The sequence below is a fragment of the Chrysoperla carnea genome, chromosome 2 (assembly GCF_905475395.1).
Source record: "Chrysoperla carnea chromosome 2, inChrCarn1.1, whole genome shotgun sequence".
NCBI classification, from domain to species: Eukaryota; Metazoa; Arthropoda; class Insecta; order Neuroptera; family Chrysopidae; genus Chrysoperla; species Chrysoperla carnea.
Window position 1 is genome coordinate 53132408 of NC_058338.1, and position 25072 is coordinate 53157479.

General features: G+C 29.0%; 2 protein-coding genes across 4 annotated transcripts; both read left to right on the forward strand.

Moving 5' to 3' along the window:
• The first annotated feature begins 368 nt into the window (after window positions 1-368).
• LOC123292762 (disintegrin and metalloproteinase domain-containing protein 10-like) lies at window positions 369-9249 on the forward strand. Its single transcript, XM_044873476.1, has 7 exons — window positions 369-628; window positions 2050-2241; window positions 3115-3291; window positions 3436-3604; window positions 4344-4572; window positions 4838-5196; window positions 9109-9249. The coding sequence occupies exons 1-7, from the start codon at window positions 369-371 to the stop codon at window positions 9247-9249; spliced, it is 1527 nt and encodes a 508-aa protein (XP_044729411.1).
• Window positions 8938-23843, forward strand: LOC123292100 (serine/threonine-protein phosphatase 4 regulatory subunit 3A). Of its 3 annotated transcripts, XM_044872635.1 has the most exons (8): window positions 8938-9062; window positions 9860-11154; window positions 13467-13659; window positions 14053-14578; window positions 14995-15239; window positions 15306-15676; window positions 16257-16585; window positions 23674-23843. In XM_044872635.1, the coding sequence occupies exons 2-7, from the start codon at window positions 9922-9924 to the stop codon at window positions 16344-16346; spliced, it is 2658 nt and encodes an 885-aa protein (XP_044728570.1). In that variant the 5' UTR covers window positions 8938-9062; window positions 9860-9921; the 3' UTR covers window positions 16347-16585; window positions 23674-23843. The 3 variants fall into 3 exon arrangements, with proteins under 3 accessions (XP_044728570.1, XP_044728568.1, XP_044728569.1); XM_044872633.1 differs by having other exon boundaries at window positions 14995-15676; window positions 23674-23842; XM_044872634.1 differs by having other exon boundaries at window positions 14995-15676; window positions 16257-16406; window positions 23674-23841.
• Window positions 23844-25072: the final 1229 nt, after the last annotated feature.

Sequence of the window (25072 nt, forward strand, 5' to 3'; positions counted from 1 at the left end):
TAGTATTTCCAACACATCATTATGCATATAGTTGCAAATATTTCAAAATTAGGTACTATTGTGCCAATTTAATTAAATTTTATAATAAATACTATAATAAAATAATGATCTATACAAAAATTAATAAAGTTATGTTAATATTATTAATATTATTGGAAATCAAAAATAGCTTTGAATATCCAAAATTATTTCGTAAATATGATATAGCTTCAACAGAAATCATCGATAACAAAAACATTAAACATTATAAAAAATTAATAGAAGAATACAAAAAATTAGAACCAATAAATAAATATGATCAATGTATATATTTAACATTTACATTATTTAGAAAACGGCATTTATTTTGTTTGATACCGAATCAAAAAATGAGTAATATTAAAATATCAGTTGTTATGGACAATAAAAATGTTAACGAAACAATGTTAAAACATGGTGGAACATTTGTCGAAGGTTTTGATATGAGAAATCCATTTACAAGTTTTGTAAACGGTTATATATATTGTAACTGTTTTTATGGTCGAATTCAACTTGAGCTTCATAATTATTATGTGGAACGTTTACATAAGTTTCCTTCTATTATGAAACACAGTAAAATTTCAGATACAAATTTAAGGAAAAATTCGAGGTACAGCACAGAATATTTATTTAGTTTGGGGGAGAAATTACGATATCCGCGGCGCCACGATTTGACGATGAAATATTGTTAGCAAAACCATAGTAAAACAAATCGAAAATGAGTAAAAATTTTTAAGTTTCGGCTTAGTTTTCGAGTTATTGACTCTTAAAGTTTACATTTGAAATTACACATGCTTTAATTTTTATATAATTTTATATAGTTGTTTGGGGGTATCAGAACTTTTAGTTCGGACAAATAGCAAAATGCCTCGTCATCTAATTAGTGACGCACATGAATGGATTAAAATTGGATTTTGTTAAAATGCATATAAAGTGGAAAAAGATGATTTTATTAAAATTGCATAACTCTGCATTAATCAAATATAAAATATCCATTCTTAATAACTTTTGATCTGATGTGATTATTTTTTTGAGTGAAAACACGTCGATTTAGATATCGAATTTTAGGTTTCATCCCTTCACCACTAGTCACCCCAACTTTGAAATTTCAAATGGCACTCCCTACCTTGTTACACTTCATTTTAAAGGGCATATAGTTACCCATTCAACCATGATAAGAAAAAGAAATAGATCGATTGGTTCTTAAGTTAGTCCATTTTAAGAACCAATATCGATTTACTTTTTTTAGCATGGTAGAAAGAGAGAATTTTATGACCTTTGAAATGAGGTTTTGCAAGGTAGGGAGTGCCATATGAAATTTAAAAGATAGAATACATAGAAGATGGAAGGTATGAAGTGTACTTATCTTCGAAAATACTGATGCCGTGTGTATATACACTGACTTCTTATTTTGAGTCTCTTTTACTACACTCATGTGTTCCTTGGGCCTTCTTTTCACACTACAATCCAGAGTTTCTAATGAAAAAGTTATTTCTAAGCCACCCTCAGTCAGGGAGAAATTTGAGTTTCAAATTTCGACTGTTTCCTCAAAAGATCCAGTGTACGCACGCAGGGTTAACGAACCATTTGTGTGTTCTGAAATTCAAATCGTCATAAATCAGATAGTGGATTAAATTGAAATACTATCATGCGATTGACTGAAGAAAAAATTTGATCGGCGTGCTGGATTGGATTTTAGAACAGATTAAGTTATATTTTCGTTATTTACTCTTTTAAGGTACATACATATTCATTATAATTTCGTTTACACGCTCTACCCGCCCCGATGACCGACGGTGGCTTCCTTCGTAAGTCGAATTTGCTATTATTCAACTAATTTATTAACAGATAACATGTAAACGTATCTTTTAAATGTTATTAGAGCAGCCCTAGCTGTAATAGCTGTCCATAAAAATAATAAAGATTCATAAGTCTAACGGTAGCCGATGATTCCCCATACACTCTCTCAAGTTAGAAAGGTATATATAGCTCGGTATATTATTGATCTTTCTTTAATATTTCCTATTTTAGGTGTAATTGTTCTTTAAGTATTATATATGATGAACAGGATTATATTGGTCCTAGAGGACAATATTATGAAGGAAATATACCGCTGAAAACGTTAATAGAAGTAGATCAATTTGAATTAGTTAATGATTCAATTTCAACTGAACTGTATCAAAGACGTCGTGTTACCAGAAAATTAAATCAAGCGCCTGTCGGGTGAAGTAAAATTTTTATTTCTTTAATTTAAATTCATTGCTACTATAACAACATTATTGCCAATATTTATAAGTTCAACCAATCTACACAACCAGCATTCTTAATATAAATCATTTATAGATAGTCTCATGGGATGAGCGATAAAACTCATAGAGAAAATGTTCCGTGATTATAATCCTAAAATATTCATATAATATAGAAATCATACGAAGTCTATTCGAGAATCTATATATAAGTGAAACTGCTTTTTACCCTAAACCTTTATAACTATAATCGCCTTGCAGCTAGTAACTATCCGTAAACGTATATATAACATTAATCTTCAAGAGATCCTTATAAGTAAGCTTGTCTTTAAATGTCTGTCAGTATTATTTAACGTTTGTGCAGTCGTTATTGAAATTATTTGGCAAGCGGCAGAAATTCTTTTCAGTTTTTACTCACTTCGTTTTACAGCAATTTTCAGGAACTATCCCGCGTTTGATTTCAAAAATCGCACTTGAGTTTATCCGGTTAGGATTTACTTTTTTCCGATTTAATTCAACCGCCCCCCCCCCCCCCGAAACAGCTATAAAGTTTTGTCTGCCGCTATTTTTCCCTGTTTATGAAAAATGAATGCTTTGACCTACCGTTGCTTCCAGACGGTTAGGATCCACTTTTTTCCCAGATTTCTACATCCTCCTCTATATGGCCGAAATATGGCCGTTCCGCCATATATATGTTCTATGAGATTAAATGTTCCACATCGACTCAGGGACTTATTTATCACGGGGCAGAAAGTTTGGGTTCATGGATTTGACACGCCACGCCATATCCTAGAATAATTGTTTTTCATCTCGATCCAGATTTATCAATATAAATTAATTTTAATTTTAGGAAAGTTTGTAGTGTTTTATTAATGGGCGACAATACATTTTTATACAGAATTGCACAAGGAGATATAAGTTTGGCAACACTTGAAATGATATCATATTTACAAGAGGCTGAAACAATATTTCGATGTACTGATTTCAATGGGGATGGTATTAGTGATAACATTGGTTTTAAAATAAAGTATATCAATGTTTTAAACAATGTGGGTCCAAATGACCCAAACTTAAAAACAAAAGCACTATTACATCCAAATAATTATTTGTTATCTTTAACTCACTTAACAATATTAGAAGATGTTTGTTTAGGGATTACATTCACAGCTAGATCATTTATGAATCATGTAATTGGAGTCAGCTTTACAGCTGCGGATCGTGTATCTCAAAGTGAACAACTTCATGCTGGTGGTATTTGTGAACGGCCTACAATTGAAGGCAGTCACTTGAATTTATTGGCCATTTCAACTGTTTTGGATTCTGAAACTAGATTAACACAAGTAAGTTAAAAACATTACAAAAAGTCTACCAACTTGACACAAAACATTATTATATTATTGTGCCTATTTAAAAATCAACCCCTGTACTTCTTCAATAAACTTATTTGGTCGGTTTACCATGAAAAACCAACATTTAGAAGTTACCAAAACATTATCAACGTTCTGTCGCACGCCGTCCTGTGATTACACTAATATGTTAGAGGTCTTGTATTTTAACAGTTGCATAATTTTTTAACAGTTATATATTTCTGTCACCCTATTAACTCAGTTGGTTAAGGCGTAACCAATTCCGTCCGCGGTATGTTTAGGGTAGCGGGTTCGATTCCCGCCGTCGAAACAAAATTAATTTAATTAATAGTTTTGATGGACTGGTGTAGTGCATGGTATATGAATGAAAGAGGTGCACTCAGCCTCTGAAATTGAGGAGCTGATGAATGAAATTATCAGCGGAAAGGTGGTAAAACACATATATGGTATCACAATGGGCTCTATAGCCTAAGTGTGTCCTTCGTGGACAGCCCAACGACGTGTAACCTAACCTATATATTTCTGGAGACTTTAGATAGATTAATTATCAGGCTTATGTCTCCACTCTTTCACACCACTTCCACTACCAGGCAGGGGCAATTAAATAAATAATGGTATTATACATTTTTCACTATTATCTCATTAAAATAAATAAAAAAATTTGAGAAAGCCAGAATCCGTAATTAATTTTCAATAAGATAATTTTATTTAGAGACTAATACAAATAGCACTTGCCCATGAAATTGGTCATAGTTTTGGAAGTTTTCATGATCCAGACACATCAGAATGTGCAAATTTTTTAATGTCAGCAAGCAGTAAACCGGGATATAACCCATCAAATTTCAAATTTTCATCATGCAGTCGCAGAAATATTGCACCAATCATATCTAAGAAATCCTATGGTTGTTTGGAGCCCGATGATGAACCGTATTGTGGAAATGGTAAATGTCAAATTTTTATAGTAATTATGATTTTGGAATATTAATATAATTTTTTTTTTCCGAAACTTAAACACCAAAATTCTTGTAGTACAGTAAGTCAAGCTTTTCAAGCATACTCGAATTAAAGGGAATGTTTTTTTATATTCTCTTTAAATCAAAAGCGAGGAAAACTATCATAGATATTATTTTTTTTAGATTTTATTAGAATTTTTTAACTTTTGAAAATTTGTCATAATTCGTGAACATTTAATTTTTGTTGTTGTAGAAATTATTGATATAAATGAAGATTGCGATTGTGGGCTTTATACTAACTGTGTAGAAAAAGATCCTTGCTGTTATCCACGTGGTTCAGTGTATCAATGTCACGTCAAAATTGATAAACAATGTCATCCATCACAAGGCTTATGTTGTTTACCAACTTGCATTTATCGCGACTTGAAATATATGGGAATAGACTGTGGAATATCGACATCGCCAAAACGATGTCCTTGCAATCATACGAATACCAAACGTTGTGCTTGTGGATACTTTGGACAATGTTTGGGCGATGAATGCCATAGTATTGAATGTACACGGATTGGTTTAACTGAATGTGCTTGTTTGGAACCAGAAACATCATGTCGAGTTTGCTGTTACTTAAACCATACCCATAAATGTGTTCCAGCTAATGAAGCTACATATTATATTTACAAAAATTTAACACTTTTACAAATTTTACAAAGTCGCGAATGGTATAATACATCAGAAAATTTATTACACGATCAATCACTAATACAAGAAAGACAGTATTGTGTCGATATTGATAAAAAAGATTGTTATCACTTTGAAAATCACTTTTGGCCAATTGATGATTTTTGTGTGTATAAAGGTAATTTAGGGGAATGCTCTGCCGAGGGTAAATGTTTAACTGTGCCCTCTTACAAACAAATTTCACCAAGATTTGCAATGTTAAATCTTCAAAATGATACACATAATCGTGGCAGAATGTTACATTCTCATTATTATTATACTATTTTTAATATTATTTTATTCATTTTATGTTTTAAAAATGTCGCTATATAATTATTGAAATGATATGTTTCAAACTTCTACAATATTATTATTTTAATAAAGTAAAATAAGTATTATTATGTAAAATAGCCAAAATGTTGGATAACAAGTGAAAACAAATAACTGGCTGAGATAATTGTTGAAATACCATGTATAGACAGTGTTGATTACGCACTCGTTTGTTTCTTGACGTCATGTAATTAATGGCATACATACATATGTCGCACACACATGACTGATATTCCCATATAATACATACTATAAAATTTGCACCCACACGTGTAAATAGTGATGTTTACGAAAAAATGTTTCAAACAAAAGTTGTTTATTTTTTTTAAGGGACATTTTTGACATTTAAACTTTGTTATATATCTCTAAAGGTATACATAAGATGGGTCCTACGAACCTTAGACCCAATTGACCTATGTTGCTCATTTACGAACTCGTCACTTTAAATGTCCTGAGCACGCTGTAAAAATTTTATGAACACCTATACCAAAATTTTATTCTTTACAAACTTAGGACTAAACTTACTATACCTTGATATTTTTCATATATACATGGTATAAAAATAGTACAAAAATGGGTTAGTAGTAAGTTTATGAATAGAGTTGATAAAGTTTTGTCTGAGTGTATTTGCAGATTGGGTTCCTGGATGGTTTAGATTGACAATTGGTTTTAAAATTTAAAAAACGGTGTTACAAAAGATAACAGTCTATTTTTAACATTCGGCAAAAAAGACGATATGTCGATGAGTACTTTGGGGGAGAAGACTGAAGGATTCTTGAATATTTCGCGGTCGCCTGAGATTTTACTACTTCTTTGCACTTAGAGCAAACTGAAGTTCAACGATTAGTCCATCGATATTTGGATTATCAAAGCTCTGATTATGCTATCAGGTCTGATATTTTTGAGGATTTCTTCAATATCTAAAAATACTATCAAATATATTATGGTACAGAGATTATTAAAATAAACGTTTTAATAATCAGGTATTAATCCGAAAAAAAGGTTTGTATCAAATCGCATTTTCCCGAGATGGTGATTGAATCGGTCTAATCATAATTTTATCAAAAATTCCCTAATTGTTTTTAAGTCTCATAATTATACGAAAAATACAGAAATAATCTATTTTCTTCATACTCTGATAAAAAAATTCAGTAATCGAATTCAAAAAAATTTACTATTAATATTTGAGATATTGGTAAAGAATGGCTTTATATAATTCTCACTCAGAGACCCTCAGAATATGTATTTTTATCATTTTCCCTGGCCGAGACAAAATGAATTCTTTTATAATCCATAATGAAATTTCCCTGGCATTTAGAGGTTTTCCACATCAGTGCTTCGTTATTATCTATTTTCTGGTCCAAATCGGCTTCGTTTTGTCTCTATTCATCTCATCTAACAATTCTATCAACTTCGGGCATCCATCTTAACTTAAATTATTTCATTTAACCGTGTTTCATTCTCGAGATTTAAAATTTAAAAAATTGGCCTTACTCGCTGAAGTCTGGAAAGTCTATTTACGTGTAAACACTCAATGGTCCAAAATTTTGTCCAACGGAGTATCAAACCGAACAACTCGAGTTAGTGTTCGCCTGATAATTTGCGATGTAAGCAAGGTATGAGTCGCAGGTGCCTACCTATTGCTAAATATTAACAAAAAAACTCAAAAGACCTTAAAATTGGTTAATTTTAAGGACGCTTTGATTTCGGGCGTCACTTACATTAATTGGATTATATATGGATACATTTTGACAATTTTACAATCTAGAGCCTAGGTTTTTGACCATTTTTGACATTTCCCTAATCATGTGTCATAGTCATACAAAATGTCCAACATAACAAAATTATTAAAATTAATAAACAAATTTTAAGCTTAGTAATTTTAATGAATCATTATTAAAATTATTCTTAAAACATTTAAACATAAAATTCAAAAGAAAAAAATTAAATTTTTATTCGAATATTTTTGCTATATTTTTCCTATAATTTTAAATTCTTCTAAAAATTTTAATGATTCGAGATAGAATTAATTTTTGTAATTTCAAAATAGTTATTGTAAGAATTAAAATATTAATTTAAAAAATAAATAGTGGATAATTTTTATTTCAAAAATTTCGCTTAATTACAATCAATGTTTGCAATGCGTCGTTTATCGATAATTATGGCATCTACATCTTCTTAACCATTTGATAAATAGAGATAAGTAATTGAAAATCAATGAGTTAAACAAGCAAAATAACACATATTTATTACTGTCTAAGTTTATTTAGTTTGAACTTTAAACATTGGAGCCACTACTTATATTACCTACTATTGAGTAAAGTTTAACTAAATAAATTCAACGTGAACGTAATTACTTATTCAGTTACTATAGTAACTCTTAATTTCCTCTTTTTCTCAAAGAAATCATAACAAATTTGAAATAATAATTATCGTTAATTTTTACATTTTGGAGGCATAGATAAAGTTTTGTACAATATACGTTGTGCAAATTTCGCTGGCGTACGTTAATAATGCTGTTATCCCACTCGTAAATAGTTATTAACACATTATCGCTCGTCAAAGTGTGCGTGTAGCTTAAAAGAACGTTTAGAAGTTCTGAATTTAGTCTTGTAACCATGTTTTTTTTTGAAATGATAAAATCATCAGATTGCGCAATTTAAAAACTATGAAAATTTAAAATAAATTGAAAATTTTTTATGTAATAATTTTAAAATAATTTAGTCAATATTTTAACACAATCAATATACTCAAATTATTATACACAATTCAAAGAATATTTCGAATGAAAAATATTGAATTCCAAATCCATTAAAATATTCAAAGTCGACTATATTATTTTCATAGTATTAGTAGAAGAAAGAAGCTATTTTCGTATATGATATGCTTTTAATGTGGACAGTGTCGACCTCGCACAGAGCGTTGTTATGAATCCAATATGGCGATAATGAATGTTTTGTTCAATTGAATAAGCAAAAATGTAATGTACGTCAATATCTAATATTGAAAATAAATAGATAACTACACCATTAAACTGTTGAAAGTGAATTAAAAATGTTTGATCAAATATTTATAATCAATAGTATCAAATATATCATATATTTATGTGCATAATGTGTGCATTTACGAGAAGGAATTAACAGAACAACTCTTTGATTTGATTTGTTGTGTGTGAATATTTGTGAACTCATATTTGTGTGACTATCGCGATTTACTTTATTGAACATTTTTTTTATCATATTCATTATTTTTATCTCCTGAGATTTTCATTTTTATTTATTTATTTTTTATTTTTTTCTTGGATATTTATGTTATTTGACATACAAATAAATATTTTAGAAAGGTCAGGAAAAGTAAAAGTGAATAATCAGAAAAAATTGTTTTTATTTAGTACCGGTTTTCAAAATTGAAAACCATCGTAAATTTCAAATGTAAGTATTTCTTTTTGCACTTAATTTTTAATATAAACGTTTCCAGTTATGGATTTACAGAGCAGATTTATTCACTGAAAGTAGAGTCTCGAAAAAGGGGGACGAACCTTTAAAATATCTATATCGTGAAGAATATTTGGAAAGTAACATTTTAAGAAGAATTAATATTTTGTATAATAAGGAATAGTGAAAACAAACTCTCTCTGTAGAAAAAATGTACTCTATCGGACAAATATTGGATTTTTCCAGTTAGACATTTGCAAAACAGCCTAAGAACTTTATTTAAGTCGTGTTCATCGCTTTGAAATCGAATATACTGACGTTTTCACATTGATTTTGAAATAACCTTTATTTGTTGATAAAAGATTTTCAATGAAATTGAATATTGGCAAATAACTTACAAACTTATCTATAACCTTAAATAATACCCCTCAAATGACAACGGCTAAATTCAAAAATCGATAATACTCTCCAAGTAAATAGCCTAAAGTATTTTTAATTACAACCTTTTGTAAGATAATTGAAATTGAATCTTGGTGACTATCGCAAAACGTAATTATTGTATATTTTCCAAGGTTTATTATCAAATTATTTACTAAGATTTTTCAGCCGCTATATTTCAAAATTAACTTTATTTCTAATTTTTTTAAACAATAATTTTTGTTTTTTTTATAACCTTATTTTGACATGAATCTGCTTTCGAAGAGAATAAATGCTCAATATTTTAATGGAAACTGAAATAATAAAATTGAGTATTAGTGTTTTAGGTTAACATTTTGAAAATGGTCTGATTTTAGGGACCATATAACCATCATCAATTTTGTTTAAGAACGAGAAAAAGTGTGTTAAAACATAAAGAATGACTGACACGCGACGACGCGTAAAATTATACGCGTTAAATGCAGATCGACAATGGGACGATAGAGGTACAGGACATGTATCATCGTCGTTTGTAGACCGTCTGAAGGGTATCTCACTATTAGTTCGAGCAGAGTCCGATGGAACATTATTACTAGAATCCAAAATTCAATTAGATACAGCATATCAAAAGCAGCAAGATACATTAATTGTATGGTCCGAAGGTGATAATTTTGATTTAGCGTTAAGTTTTCAAGAAAAAGCCGGTTGTGATGAAATCTGGGAGAAAATTTGTCAAGTGCAAGGTAAAGATCCGTCTGTGGAGATCACCCAGGATATTGTGGAAGAATCTGAAGATGAGCGATTCGATGATATGTCAGATAGTGCCCCACCAATTGAATTACCAAGTTGTGAACTAAGTCGTTTAGAGGATATCAATGAATTATTTAGTAGTAGCCTAACTTCACCGATGCGTAAGGAAAAACTCGCAACAGCTATCGAAAATGAAGGTTATATACGAAAATTATTAAATTTATTCCATATGTGCGAAGATCTCGAAAATCATGATGGCTTACATCATCTATACGAGATTTTTAAAAATATATTTCTGTTAAATAAAAATGCATTGTTTGAGGTGATGTTTAGCGAGGATATCATTTTTGATGTGGTGGGATGTTTAGAGTATGATCCCTCTCAAAGTACTCCAAAACGACATCGACAATATTTAAAACAACAAGCACGTTTTAAAGAAGCAATACCAATTCGCAACAAGGAGTTATTATCAAAAATCCATCAAACATTTCGTGTACAATATATACAAGATGTTGTTTTACCAACCCCTTCAGTATTTGAAGATAACATGTTATCAACTCTGTCAAGTTTTATATTTTTTAATAAAGTAGAGATTGTAACACTTCTACAAGACGATGAAAAATTTTTAACAGAATTATTTAGTTTATTAACCGATGAGACAACACCAGATACAAAACGTCGTGATTTGGTATTATTTTTAAAAGAATTTTGTAATTATTCACAAAATTTACAACCACAAGCGAAAGAACAATTTTATAAAACGTTAACCAGTCTAGGAATTTTATCAGCATTGGAGATTACATTGGGTATTGATGACCCTCGAACTAAAGCTGCCTCTATTGATATATTAACATATATTGTAGAGTATTCACCGTCTGTTGTACGAGAGTACACGTTACAGCAAGCTAATACTACGGATGAGGTAAGATATTTTTCTAAAACTTTATAATTTTTAAAATAAAGTTTTTTTTTCTGAAGTATTGACTTTGAAATAAAACACATAAAAATTGTTAATTGGCTTTAAAAACAATTTTCTCTCTTTAGAGTGTTTTGTTATCTAATACGTATCGCGGATAGTTCGAACGAAGTGTAATCTGAAATTACAATTTTATATTGTCTATCAGTAATTTAACACCCCGAATGTTAACTTCAAAATGATCCATCTTCTATCATTTATATCCTCAAAGAAAATAATCCATAGGTGTGAGATAACATGCTAAATTTCACAACCTATGATCGTTGTTCTATCCAAGATAGATTAGTGAAACACACCTTTCCGAGTACCGAGTACGAACTAAATGTCAAATTAAGTGTTTCTTGTCCACGCACACTTTGAGCCACATCCAGTCTTTTAAATCAATAGAACTGAACTGCCTCTTTAACTTCTGCGAGGGGAAATTTTATCTTGGATTGAATCGTGTAATCATCCTCAAGCCTTCCATAATTGCACACTATCTACTGAGTTCTATTGACCACGTATACTCTTATGTCATTGAAGTCGTATCAGTTGTAACATTGTAAGTGTTATTACTGTAACTTTACTTTATGTGATGGGTTCCCATATACCTTGTTTTAATTTAGAAAAGAATATAGGTCAAAATTGTGTGTTAAGAAATGTATCTTTTTTTTTTTTTAAATACATTCTTTAACTGTAAATACAAAATGGTTGTAATAAAAAAAATTTAATAGTTCTTAACATTTAAATGGGCTATTACTGCCCCTTTTTTTTATTGAAAATAGCCATTTAACCTATATTATTTTTTAAATTAAGTATAGAATGCTTTAACTGATGTGATTTTGATGACATAGAATATATTTTGTTCTCTCTACCAACTTTGGGAATAAGTTTTGAATAAAAATATGTACTAGGAATCAAGAAAAGGACTGAGTGTTTGTTCGATCGAATGGTATGGTAGTTCAAACTGATATTATTAGAAGGAAGTGACAACCATTGTTAGGTATATGAAAATACATATGTCCTACCGACTGCCGATTTCCTTTGAATGATTTGTGGATAATCGTTAAAATTTAATAATGGTGCCGAGTACTCGGCATATTAGAAGGAATTATAATGTCAGCAAGCTACAAATATGGTACAAAGCTACCTGAATCAAAAAATCATTAAGAATCTTGATATCTATATATTCTTTACAAATTACAAATTATTAGTGACATTTTACCTTAAATAAATGCAGCGTGGAAGCCCTTAACTATCAATCATTAATTAATGTACGAAAAACCATTGATTGTCACATGTTTGCAGCTTCGTTTTTCATGGAATAATTCTGCGCACTTTGGCGCGCTAAATTGTTACTAAACATGCCCTGTTTTATAGACCACAAGCCCATGCTGAAGTTTTTCGGGTGAAATGACCCACCAGGAATCATGTTGAAAAAGAGGCTACTATATGTAAAGTTTAAGCACAACGGCGTTATTTTTACGCGGTACAAGTAAGAATAGGAATGTCACACCCCTTGCTGTCTCTCAGCTGCACTACTAAATATGTACGGCGTTGCTGGATACTAAACTAAAATTTAAACTTATTTTTAAATATAGGAGCATCTTTTTCAACATGATTCCTGGTGGATCATTTCAACCGAAAAACTTCATCATGGGCTTGTGGTCTTTTAATGATAGTCCAGTATTTGGCCCGGAAAATGGATCTGAAATCTGTTTGCACTGATAATGTTTACTTCGAAAAATAAAGATCAAAGCACCGACCCATTTTTCAGGATAAATACCGGTCTATAAATATTAATATTAATTGAAGAGACAATTAGACCAATGATCTGATTTTTTTTTTGGTTATAAGTTGAACATTTAAATCCGATGCTGAGTATTATATTCGTATAGATTTATTTTTTAAAACGATACTTAAGTATACTCTCATTTAATTAAATGTAATTCACTTTGGTGATAATCTTATATATTTAAACGAGCAATTCTTGTTTATATATCTATATATAAAAGAGATCTAGCTAGGTTTCATTTTAAGAATACGTTGTTTTCTTACGGAAACGGCTCTAACGATTTTCATGACATTTAGTATGCATTAGATTTCGGGGTCGAAAATTCAATCTAGCTAGGTTTATTCAGAATAAATAACGAGCAAAGCTCGATCATCCAGATACTATTAATAACTGCGTTAACGGTTGCACGAACCTGTAAACACTAAATCAAAATTTACATTTAATATGCGAAAGTCAATTGATTATATAATTTCTTTTTCTTTAGGATCAAATGTTATTAAATGTAATAATGGAACAGATGATATGTGACACCGATCCAGAATTAGGTGGTGCAATGCAATTAATGGGTGTATTGCGTATATTGTTAGACCCAGAAAATATGTTATCTGCAATAAATAAATCTGAAAAAACAGATTTTTTAAATTTTTTCTATAAACACAGCTTTCAAATAATGATCGGTAAGTTTTAAAAAAGTTTTTCACTTATCCCTTTAAAACAATTAAGCGAAAAATAAGTTTAGTGGAATTTGTATAAGCAACAATATGTCTCATTAACTGCTATTTTCCTCCTCGGGCTACAAATCAAGTATATTTTTCAGAAAATGTTCAAAATTTTACAATGTTATAATTTTATTTTATGTATGTCTGTTTATACAACTTTTGACCTTATTTTACCGCTGAAATAGTTTTCAACCTCCTGTCAGACAAAAGCGTCAAAATATTCACCGAAATTTGTTACAAATTTTACAGTATAAGGAGAATATTCAAGCTTAATTTAAAAGAAATCTTTTTAGGCTATTTGCAAAATTTTGATATTCAATATATTTGATTTATTTTTTTTTTTATTTATAGCACCATTGTTAGCAAATACAGCACATGGAGAACCAGAAAAAGAAGATTATCAAACAGTACAACTATTAGGATTGATCTTAGAATTATTATCATTTTGTGTTGAACATCATACATATCATATAAAGAATTGCATTTTAAATAAAGATCTGTTACGTCGTATACTTGTATTAATGAAATCAACACATAAATTTTTAGTATTATGTGCATTACGTTTTATGCGTAAATTGATTGCATTAAAAGATGAATTCTATAATCGTTATATAATAAAAGGCAATTTATTTGCACCTGTTATTGATACATTTGTACGAAATAATGGACGATATAATTTATTAGATTCAGCTATATTAGAAATGTTTGAATTTATTAAATTGGAGGATATTAAAACATTGTGCACACATGTTGTGGAGAATTTTGGACGATTTTTAAATGATATTGAATATGTACAAACATTTAAAGCATTAAAAACACGATACGAACAGCATCAAGATAAGTTTAAGGATCGTGAACGTACTACATCTTTAGAAAGGTATGTATGTTTATGATTATTTTGTTGACTTGGGATAATCCAATAGACGTTTTGCAAGACGGTCGATTAATAACTTTTAGAAATTCAGTTATATGATAGTCCACAAAATACATATGAAAGGAAGAAAGTATTGCTTAGCGTAATAAGAGGCCATTCATTAGTTACGTAAGAATAATTTTGACGATTTTTGAAGTAGCCCTCCTCTCTCCCATCTTACGAAAGATTCAATCTCGTTTAACCGAATAATAAAACGTTGTTAGAAAAGGATCAGTTATACTAAAACTCACAGTTTGATGTAAATTATGATAATTTTTGTACCTGATTTGTTAAAATTTTTACAAGTACGAATGTCATAAATAATGGATGCGTCAAGAATTACACGAAGGAATAACTTTTCTTTTGTTTCTCTATTTTAGTGTACCATCAATATTACGTAGTGGCCGTTATAGACGTGACCAACGACAACTTGAAGAAGAAGAAGAGATGTGGTTTAATGAAGACGAAGATTTTGAAGATGGTGAAGCTGTTGTACCAGCTGCAAATACGGGTGGTGCCACTACAGATAACATCAACACAAATACACCACCAGGTGGGCATAACCATTTAACATCATCACCAACAAAATCAACTAAACTAGATGCAGAATTCGATACAGCTATTGGTAAAATAATAGATACAAATAAAGTGAAGACTGAATCAACAAATGGACCCAAAAATATCTCAACAGGTAACAACAATAATAACAATAACAATGGCGGTCAAGGTGCTCCAAGTCTGTTATTATCGGGAATTAATACTACGGGTTCAGAAAAAGAAATTGATGCTCAAAGTGTAGATGATGTTGCAACAACCACCGTAACTAGTTCAGTGCAAGTAACACCATCGTCAACAATAGCATCAACTCCGGGTGCGGGTGAATGTCCTCCATTAAGTCCACCAACTAGTCTGTCAATCACAACATCCTCGTCATCTTCATCGGTTGTTGGTAGCGGAGATGTAGGTACTGCAGCTGTAACCGTTTCATCAACAACTTCTGTGAATGCTATAAATACGTCTACGGCGGCTGCCATTGGTAAAACTTCATCATTATTTAAGAAGGTATGATTTTAATTGTTTTCTATGTCCTCGAATATTTCGTTTTCGCTTGCATATATTTAGGTAAACATTTAATGTTTAGTATTCCAAGAAAATATGGAAACATTGGCTAAATTTTTTTTCTAGGTTAGGTTAGTTTATAGTAGTTGTTCACGAGGGACACCGCTGATAATTTTAGCTCCTTATTATTATTATTTAGCTTTTTACACTTTTTTGCATATATTAAGCAATACGCCAATCCATCACAACTATTTATAATCGGTAACCGAAAACGCTATCGCAAGCATGCGGCGTAAGGACTTGGTTATGCCTTAACCAACTGATTCACTAAGGTTGACTTTTTTTCTATGTAAAGAAACATGGTTCTTACAGAGATTATTCATTGTTTCCGAATCAAATTCAGCATCACACGCAGCAAATTCTATATCTTTCTATAATATTAAAAATATTAGTTTTTAACAAATAAGTTCTAAATTTAAAGTTGTACCCACAAACCGCTGTCATCGGGAATTATTAGAGAATATAATTGACCCAATATTGTTCTTATAGATAATTTTTTCAGTAATAAAAATATATTCTACAGGGTCTTGTCGATTACGAGGGTGATTCCGATGAAGAAGAAGAAGACGGTGAAGTTGTATCACAGTCACCAAAACGCCAACGACTTTCATAGTGTTCACATCATCACCAAGTTCATTATTATTATAATAATCATCGTCATCAACATCATCAGGTTCACTACTTTTTCTAGTGTTAATGTTGTGTGATTTTTACATAGTGTTCACAAAATGAAACATTTTCTTTTTGAACACTAACCGAAAGACTCTTGAATATGAAAAACAAAACTTTATAATATTGTTCGTTGTCCTTCTGCTGTTTTGATTTATTTCTTTTAAAAGAATAATAATGATGGTAAGTCCAAAATAATTACGTAACGTAAAACAAAAAAAAAGTCCCTCACGTAAAAAGAAATCCGTAAACGAATTTTTTAAAACAAATACGCAACAAGTGTGATCTCAAAGTGTTTTTAAATAGGAAAAACAATTGAATAACTACAATACGCGTCGTTTTCTCGTTATTCATTTTTTTTTTTTGCATATATTAATGATTCATTCAAGTCAATACCGAGTGATTTATTAACTTTATATAATTATATATATAAATAGTAATATTCTAATCTCATTTCTTAAAATATATATATATATATATATAGACTTATAAAATATATACTAGATAGAATTCTCTTTCATATTTTAGAATCATAGACGAGAAAACATTTCGTTCATTTCTATGCTAATGAATTAAATGAGGTAGATAGATTTATAATAGAGCGAGAGCAAGAATGAGACAGGCAAAATGGTAGAATTTTTCTTTAATTCATAATACCCACGAGTCGTACATTATTTGTAAAGAAAAAAAACCCTTTCAAATTTATTAAGAAGTTTCAATATGCAAATTATATGATATTTAAGAAGTATTTAACCCAATAATATTTTTTATTATCTCAAACTTTTAACAACAGCGTGTACCAAAAATATTTAAACAGATGTGAGGGTCAATATTTTTACATCAAAATGAGGAAAAAATTACTTTGACTTTTAGTTTATTTTTAATACCCAGAAGTTTTCAATATATCTTCTTTCATTTCTAACCATAAGCTTTTTTATGGAGCTGCCACTTTTCTAACCCTTGATTTGGAAATATTTCAAATGTTAATCTCGAAAACAGTATTTTTGATTATTCAAACGAATTTACAAAAATAAAATGAATTTGAGTTGGTTTCCAGTTGAGACATGATTTTCAAAAGACATATACAATAACCGATACAAATTTGTTATTAGAAATTTTTTAAATTCAGAATTTGGTTCAGTATTTGATCTATCTATAACACAAGTTTATAGTAGTAGAATCACTTGAATTTATTAGTTTATTTCATAAATTTTAACATTTCCATGAGCCGTAAACGGTTGAACCCTGAAACCTTACTAGCTTGAATTTATTTTGAAAATGAGAACATTTTCCACTACTTTGCATTTAAAAATAGATGTGCTTGGGAGGAATGCGGTGGTTTTTTTTTTCATTTCAAAATAAATTCACTATCAATAAGGAAATTGTATGAAGACATGTACAATAATTTTTTTAACGAGTGTTTTCGAAATTTTTTAGCTATAACATTTGCTTTTTTACTGTGGATCTATCTACTTCAAAAACTATTCGTTGTAGCCTATTATTATTCATAAAAAGGAACATATCTTGTAAAATTCATAATTAATTTAGTTGGTAAACGGTTCGCTAATGCTTTTAACATATTTTCATTACATGCAGAAAATTTCAACGAGATCCCTTCCATTATCTCGATTCTTTTTACCTTGAATCCCTTTTTCTTAAAAACAACATTTAAATACACAGTTATATTCTTGAATCTTTGTTGAGGGTTTTCTGATTTTTTTTCTTAAGATTCTTCAATTCTTACACAAAATGATCAAATAGTCAATAGTTAGTGTACGTTTGCTAAGATCTAATTCAATACTGCCATGTGAAAATTGAAATTGCCAATTAGACGATTCTGTTCTCATTTTTACTTTATTTTGATGTGAAATCGCTCAATATTTTTGAAACACTCTATATGCAATAAATTATGTTTTAATCTAGTTTGATGTAAAATGTCAACAGAGTTTGGGGGATAATAATTTTTAAATAAATGGGTGAAATATTTTTTTTTTTTTTGAAACTGCTTAATATATTTAATATAATACGCATAATAATAATAAAATCAGGTTATTTATTAATTAATTATAATTAATGAATATTAAATATACAAAAATATACACTTTTAAACATACAAATTTTCTATTTTGTTGGGTCAAATATATTTTATTTATATATATTTAAAATAACTAATATAAAATATGCATATACCAGCGTAAGTAATAACTTTAATGAAAAAATAATTGGTACATCCCGTACTTACTGTGATGTTACACAGGAGATTTAAAATGTCGAAATTGATATCAAGATTCATAAAATTTAAACTTTTTCTCCGTTATAATAGAAAGTTAACCAAAAAAAAATAACGACTGTGGATCCGATGAATGTGGTTATAAAAACTATTTCAAATTTAATAACAACAATTGAATCATGTTTGTCGAATGCATAATCTCTCCCGAAAATACATTTTTTCGGAGCAAAAATTTGCAACGATCATATATTTTTCCAATATTTCCGTGATAGAATGGATGTTAATTGTTTATTTATTAAATCCATAATTCCTATTCGACAGGATAATGGATATTCTGTTGTTTTGTGCGATTAACTTTGTTTAAAAATTAAGAAACAATCATTATTTTACTACCAATATTAAATCACGCCATAAGTACCGGTGGTGCAAATATTACGACGGGCATTATGAGTACGAACTTCCAGCTATTCTTTACTTCAGTACATTCTTGTAAAAATGTCATTTGGCTCTGAAATTACATGAAATGGATTTTGTAGATTCTCACTTTTGTTCGTTTTGAAAAATCGAGTAACAAAATGCCAAATTAGTTATTTTTTACAATCTTGTCGAAATTTTTGCACCACTCTGTAATATTCAAAATAAAAGGTGTATTAAAAAATTATATATTATGTAAAAATAACAACTCGTGTAATTGTTTTAAATTACACGTTAATCAATTTAGTTTGATCTAAGATTTTCAATATTTTTCTTACCTTCAGTTTCTTACACGTGTACGCTCGATAAAATACTTTTTATCATAATTCACACACGTAACCGTATCGCCATTTTATTAATACAGACTCACACATAATTTTGCAAAAATCAATTTTTATTTTTCATAATTCGATTTGAGGTAATTAGATTGCTAATGTTGACAGTGTTCCTATTTAGTTTCAAAATGTTACAATAAAGTAAGCGAAGTTCAATCACGAACTATTTTCCTCTAAGTCTTGCGCCTAACCAGTTTTTTAGCCAATTTTATCTTATTCAAGTTATTGAAAATTTAATTCTGTGACAAACCATTTAATAACTCGATTATCACACGCTGAGAAGATTATTAGGACGAGAACGTTAAAAACGTCAAAACTGATGACCGTTGTTAAGATCAATGTCTATCAATCTGTTAAATACAAAAAACTCACAAATGAGTTTTATTGAGTTTATTTATTAAATCTAGAAATTTAAAAAACGGGGGTTTTTACGTTTGTCCAGACAGATTGGGAAAATGAAAACTTCATGCGTCCAAAATGCACCTGGTTAGAAAAAATATCATTAAATTATCATACCATGTTCTCAATTCTTAAATATAAAATCGTGTTTCTTTTTATAATGGTTGTGATATTTTAAATTAATCGACAGATGTAGTTGAACTGATTGTATTATTGAAGGAGAGGCATTTAAACAAGTTGCCATTTTTAAATATTTGTCCAAAAAAAATTATTTTATCAAAAAAAATATAATCAAAAAAATTCACATTCATGGGTTTAAATCATGAGTTAGACCCGTCCAAAACGAACTATTCTAAACTCGTGGTATGGGAATACCTAGTTCTTTTTTTTTTGATAAAATAAAGTTTCAATAAAATTTTATGTGTGTGGATTGAATTGTGCGCATGCATGTGCATTGAATTGAGCGTTCCGTATATATATTTTGTATACATTCTGCGCACATATTTTTAAACAATAAGATTGACGAAATGTTGAGATGAGTAGTAAAATTTTATTCAAATAACTTAATGTAAATATTAAATAATAATTTAAACAAAAAACTATTAATTAGTATAAGGCAGCGTGTGTTTTAATCATTTAGGTGGAAATGCACATTTTTCTTCAGTGTTTTTATTTTTATTTTAACGTTAACAGTGATTTATTGAATTAATTGCATTGTCTTGTTTTAATAGTATGTCTAGCGATTACCTATTTTTGTAGTGACGAATATAATAGTAATTTTCTTTTTGTTTTTCTTCTTAAAGTTTAAATGTTTACAAGAGGAACCATTTATTTGTATTAATACACCAGGTCGCAGACCACAAACCAGAAACTATAAAAACTCGGAAGGGTTTTGGAAATCTAAGAAGTATAAAAAAATCCTGAAAATAATCCAACAATAAAATGTATCTTTGTTTTTTTTCTGTTATAATTACGTTAGCAAATAATTTTTATTCAAATCACGAACAAATCGATTTTACAGATTTTGTTTTTGGACTTTTTCGCTTAAAAAAGTACCAAGAAATTTAAATATTTTGTTGTCTATATTTTTGAACTTTGGCGCTTAAAAAAGTATCAAGAAATTTAAATATTTTGTTGTCTATATTTTTGGAAAAGTAGATAAAAAATGACACAAAAATTCAGTTCAGTTTACGATGAGATGAGTAATTATTTATCGCCGAAAAGTCTGTATAAAATATAGAACTTCATAAAATATTTCGATAATGTTCAAAATACTCAACCAATCGGCAAACCAACTTCATTTTTATATTTTTTTGGATCAAAATACGATATTTATCGAAGTTTATCATATTAGTAAACAAAATTTTTAAACGGATGTTGCTTAAGAAAATATATAAAAATTGTTTTACTCTGATTTCGATAAAAAGTACACATAGTAATTTTGACCCACAAATTGAGTTCATTTGATTATTGGATGTATAGTGTCCGAGATATTGTGCAAATTGACATACGAAGAGTGATTTTTCGAATATATTTCAGACAATTTCGTATTGTTTAAAAATTAAATGTAAAGAATTTGTTTGTCAAATATTGTTGGGTTATTACTCTGAAAATTCATAATTCGCCCATGTGTCCATATTATTTTTCTACCTTCTAATGACGTTAAGCGTCAATGTAGGTCTAACCTGTACGAATTTCTATGAAATTAAGAAATAAAACTTGTAAAAATCGAATCAAAATACATTAAAAAAAACAAAACATCCAAATAATGTTGGCCATTCTTTTTTTTTTCATTCTAAAGCGTAAATTTATTGCTTATAAATATATTAAGATACTTGAATAATTAGGATTAGTGATTAACCCGTCGATTATCTAGAAACGCTGGACATTCTGTTAAACAACTTTTTACTTATCAATTTTATGAAAGTAATGAATTAATTTAATTTTTTTTAAATTTTGATAAATCACTTTTAATTACGATTAATTAATATAAAATTGTTGTATAATTTTTACCAACTACATAATAATATAAAATAGATTATAATATAATTAATAAAACTGTAATTAAACCTATAAAAAATAAACTATATAAATTAGTACAAAACTGAAATATTTTATAAAATCATTTTTATAACAAATTTTTTTACATAGATTTATTCATAGCTAATAAAGTAGTTTGAATGTTTGTCTGCTGAGACTTCCAGTTCTTCAAGACGAACAAATATTTCATTCAACTAAAACAAAATACATTTTCACAAAAGTTAGACAACAATTTTATATTTTTGAAGAGAAAAATAAATGTAAAATAGTGCATCGAGAATTTTACACTCATTAAAAGTTTATTTGATTCATATACACGACTTTTATGGTTTGATTTTGGGAAAGAAATTTAGGATAAAGGAATATTTGGTGAATTTGTTAAGATTCATTAAGATTTGTTAAGATATTAAGGTAATCTATAAATGTTATCAAGAATCGGCGCTACTAGTACCGAAAACTTTGTTCGCTCGTTCACTTAGAAACATTATTTTCAATTTTAAACTAAGTATAAACCAGAAATGTAGTAGTACAAGTTTTGCCTAAAAAAAGTCCTCTGAAATTTTAATGCATCACTTCGTCTAAGTTTGTATCTTTAAAATCCAGAAAGTGCACCAACCTGAATTTAAGGCGTGAAGTTAATAATCTCGCTAAATATTAGTTTTACGTTAAAAATGATGGTGGAAAAAATCGTTAAGAATAACATTCTTAACAACTTTTGTTTGAAAATGTAAACATAAAGTTGATTTCGTCAATTACTGACTTATGTTTTTGGATTAGCAGTCTTTTTTTTAGTTTTATTTCGAAACTATCAATCCGAGGCGAAAAAAACAGAACTGTACCCTGTAACGTAAATCACTTTTGTGGTATTTTTGGTACAACCTCAGGTAGGCAGCGTATAAAGTCGTTCTATACTGTAAAAGATAATTTCTTAAAACCATAATTTATAAAATTATAATTTTGAAAACAAGTGTCAATTTTTTGGAAAAACTGTTCTCAACATTTTAGTCGCATCAATGAATGTTTTTACTCAAGAGTCCTCAATAACAGCTCCGATTTGGATGATTTTTTTTTCATCAGGCGTCGATATATCAGTCGCGACATTGCCCATTTCACCTCCAGATTACTTTCCCCCCTCTGAAATGTTTCTGATTTTAAATAATATACAAAAAGATTCATTTTGAAAAAAAATTCATCAAAATCAGAGCTGTTATTGAGGACTGCCTAAGAAAGGCTATTTTATGCATTCCTTTATCCGACTATTTAGAGAGATTTCTAAAATCAAGATGGGAGACATCGTTTGTGGAACAAAAAGGGAAACTTGTTTAATTAGGACGGTAATAGCGAGTTGGTACAGGTAGAGAATTTTACATAAAGGCCCCTTACTTATCATTAAAATTACGTCGAACTTTATTAAGTTTCAAAGCCCTCAAATTATTGATTTTAGCTCTCATTTTGTACTTAATAGCCGTTTCAGCGGTTTATAAAACGCTTATTTTTTGCTGAAACGGATTTCTTTATTAAAGTTTAAAAAAGGCTTGACAAATTTATTTATAAATCTCAAAATATAAGAATAAATAATTTTCCTCGGGAAACTTTGAAATTACAAGAGAATATCATGTTTTGGTAAACAGTAAATAGCAGGCGAGAATTAGGGATTTACTTTCTAATGCATAAAATATTGACGTAAAAGTCGTATGTTTTTATTATTTTGATACTGTCTTAATTATTTTACTAACAAACTAAATAAAAGCGAAAAAATAAACATTTTTTCAAGTTTAGTGCCCTTGTTTTAGAAATCAAAATCGTATGAATGCAAGAAACACAACATTGAATTATGGTGACGTCGTATGTAATTTCTGTGGATCCATCCAATAAAATAAAATATACATGTTGGTGAATCAACGTTCTACACACATGGACGAAAAATAATCATTTATATGTTTTAAAATAATTTATTTTGAACAAAAAAAAAAAACTGTTTATTAAAAAAAAAATAATACTAATAATAATTTGTGTTTTTAGTTAGTGCTTTTATCAACAACAAAAATTATATATTATATGAATATAAAGAACATCTTTTTATTAAAAAAAAATGTGTGTGTAAAATATTTGAAAATGGTTACGTAATTTTACATAGAATAATTATTCTACGTATCTAAATTTTGAACTGATACAAAAAATATAAATATTTGTAATTTTTAGTATTTTAAATAGAACAGGAAAAGATAAATTTATATTAACTATGCTACTATGAATATCCGAACTTATTCGAAGAACTATAGTACCTTGTACAGCTTAGAAAATTTTCTACAGATTTATGTTGAAATACTTCAAATTCTTTGTTTCATATTTGTATTTTTTGCTAGTTGCTTGACATGACGGCATTGTTGCTTGTTTGGTTACAAGCGGGAGATAAAGTGTTCATCATTATCACACGAGTCGATGAACACCTGTGTGTATTTAGTCACTATTTTCAATGATGGCAGTAACTCTTTTATTATATTTATTTCTGCTCAATGAAATTTGAAATTTTGGAAACCTTGTATTATGATTTTTCACTGAATGCGTACTTTGAACAATATGATAAATCCAACTCATTAGGCTGCCAAATTCAATCTATCATGAAAATTCTTTGAATATCGCACACTAGGCAGTAAAAGGCTCTGCTGCCAAAATGAAACAATTTAAAGCTTCCTAAACGATCTTCTCGCTCATTTCGTATGACACAACGATCATGACTGATCATATTTTCTGGCTATTTAAACCATGCCACGAAATGGACGTTGGCTCTTGAAATATTATCGTCGGATATTCATGGTACCATAAACATTTATGGGATATTTAAATTTTATTTTTAATTAATTAAACAAAGATGTAAGTAAATTAAAGCCTGTAACTTCAAAAGTAACTTTAGGAAACCTAAATACATGTGATATATAAAATTATTGTATCGTATTTGTATCTCAATCGATGCTATAATTGATTTATTAGAACATTTTCTATCTCAAATCCCAATTTATTGATATTTCATGATTTTAGAATGTTTTCAAAACACATCACTTCAAAATATTAACGTATAATCATTTTGGGATTATAGATGGAATTCGGAACTTATGAAAAAAAAATACTCTGTAGTTGTTAAGATTTAAATTCCTAAAGTTAATTTTAGCAAATGAAAGGTAAATCCTTTGA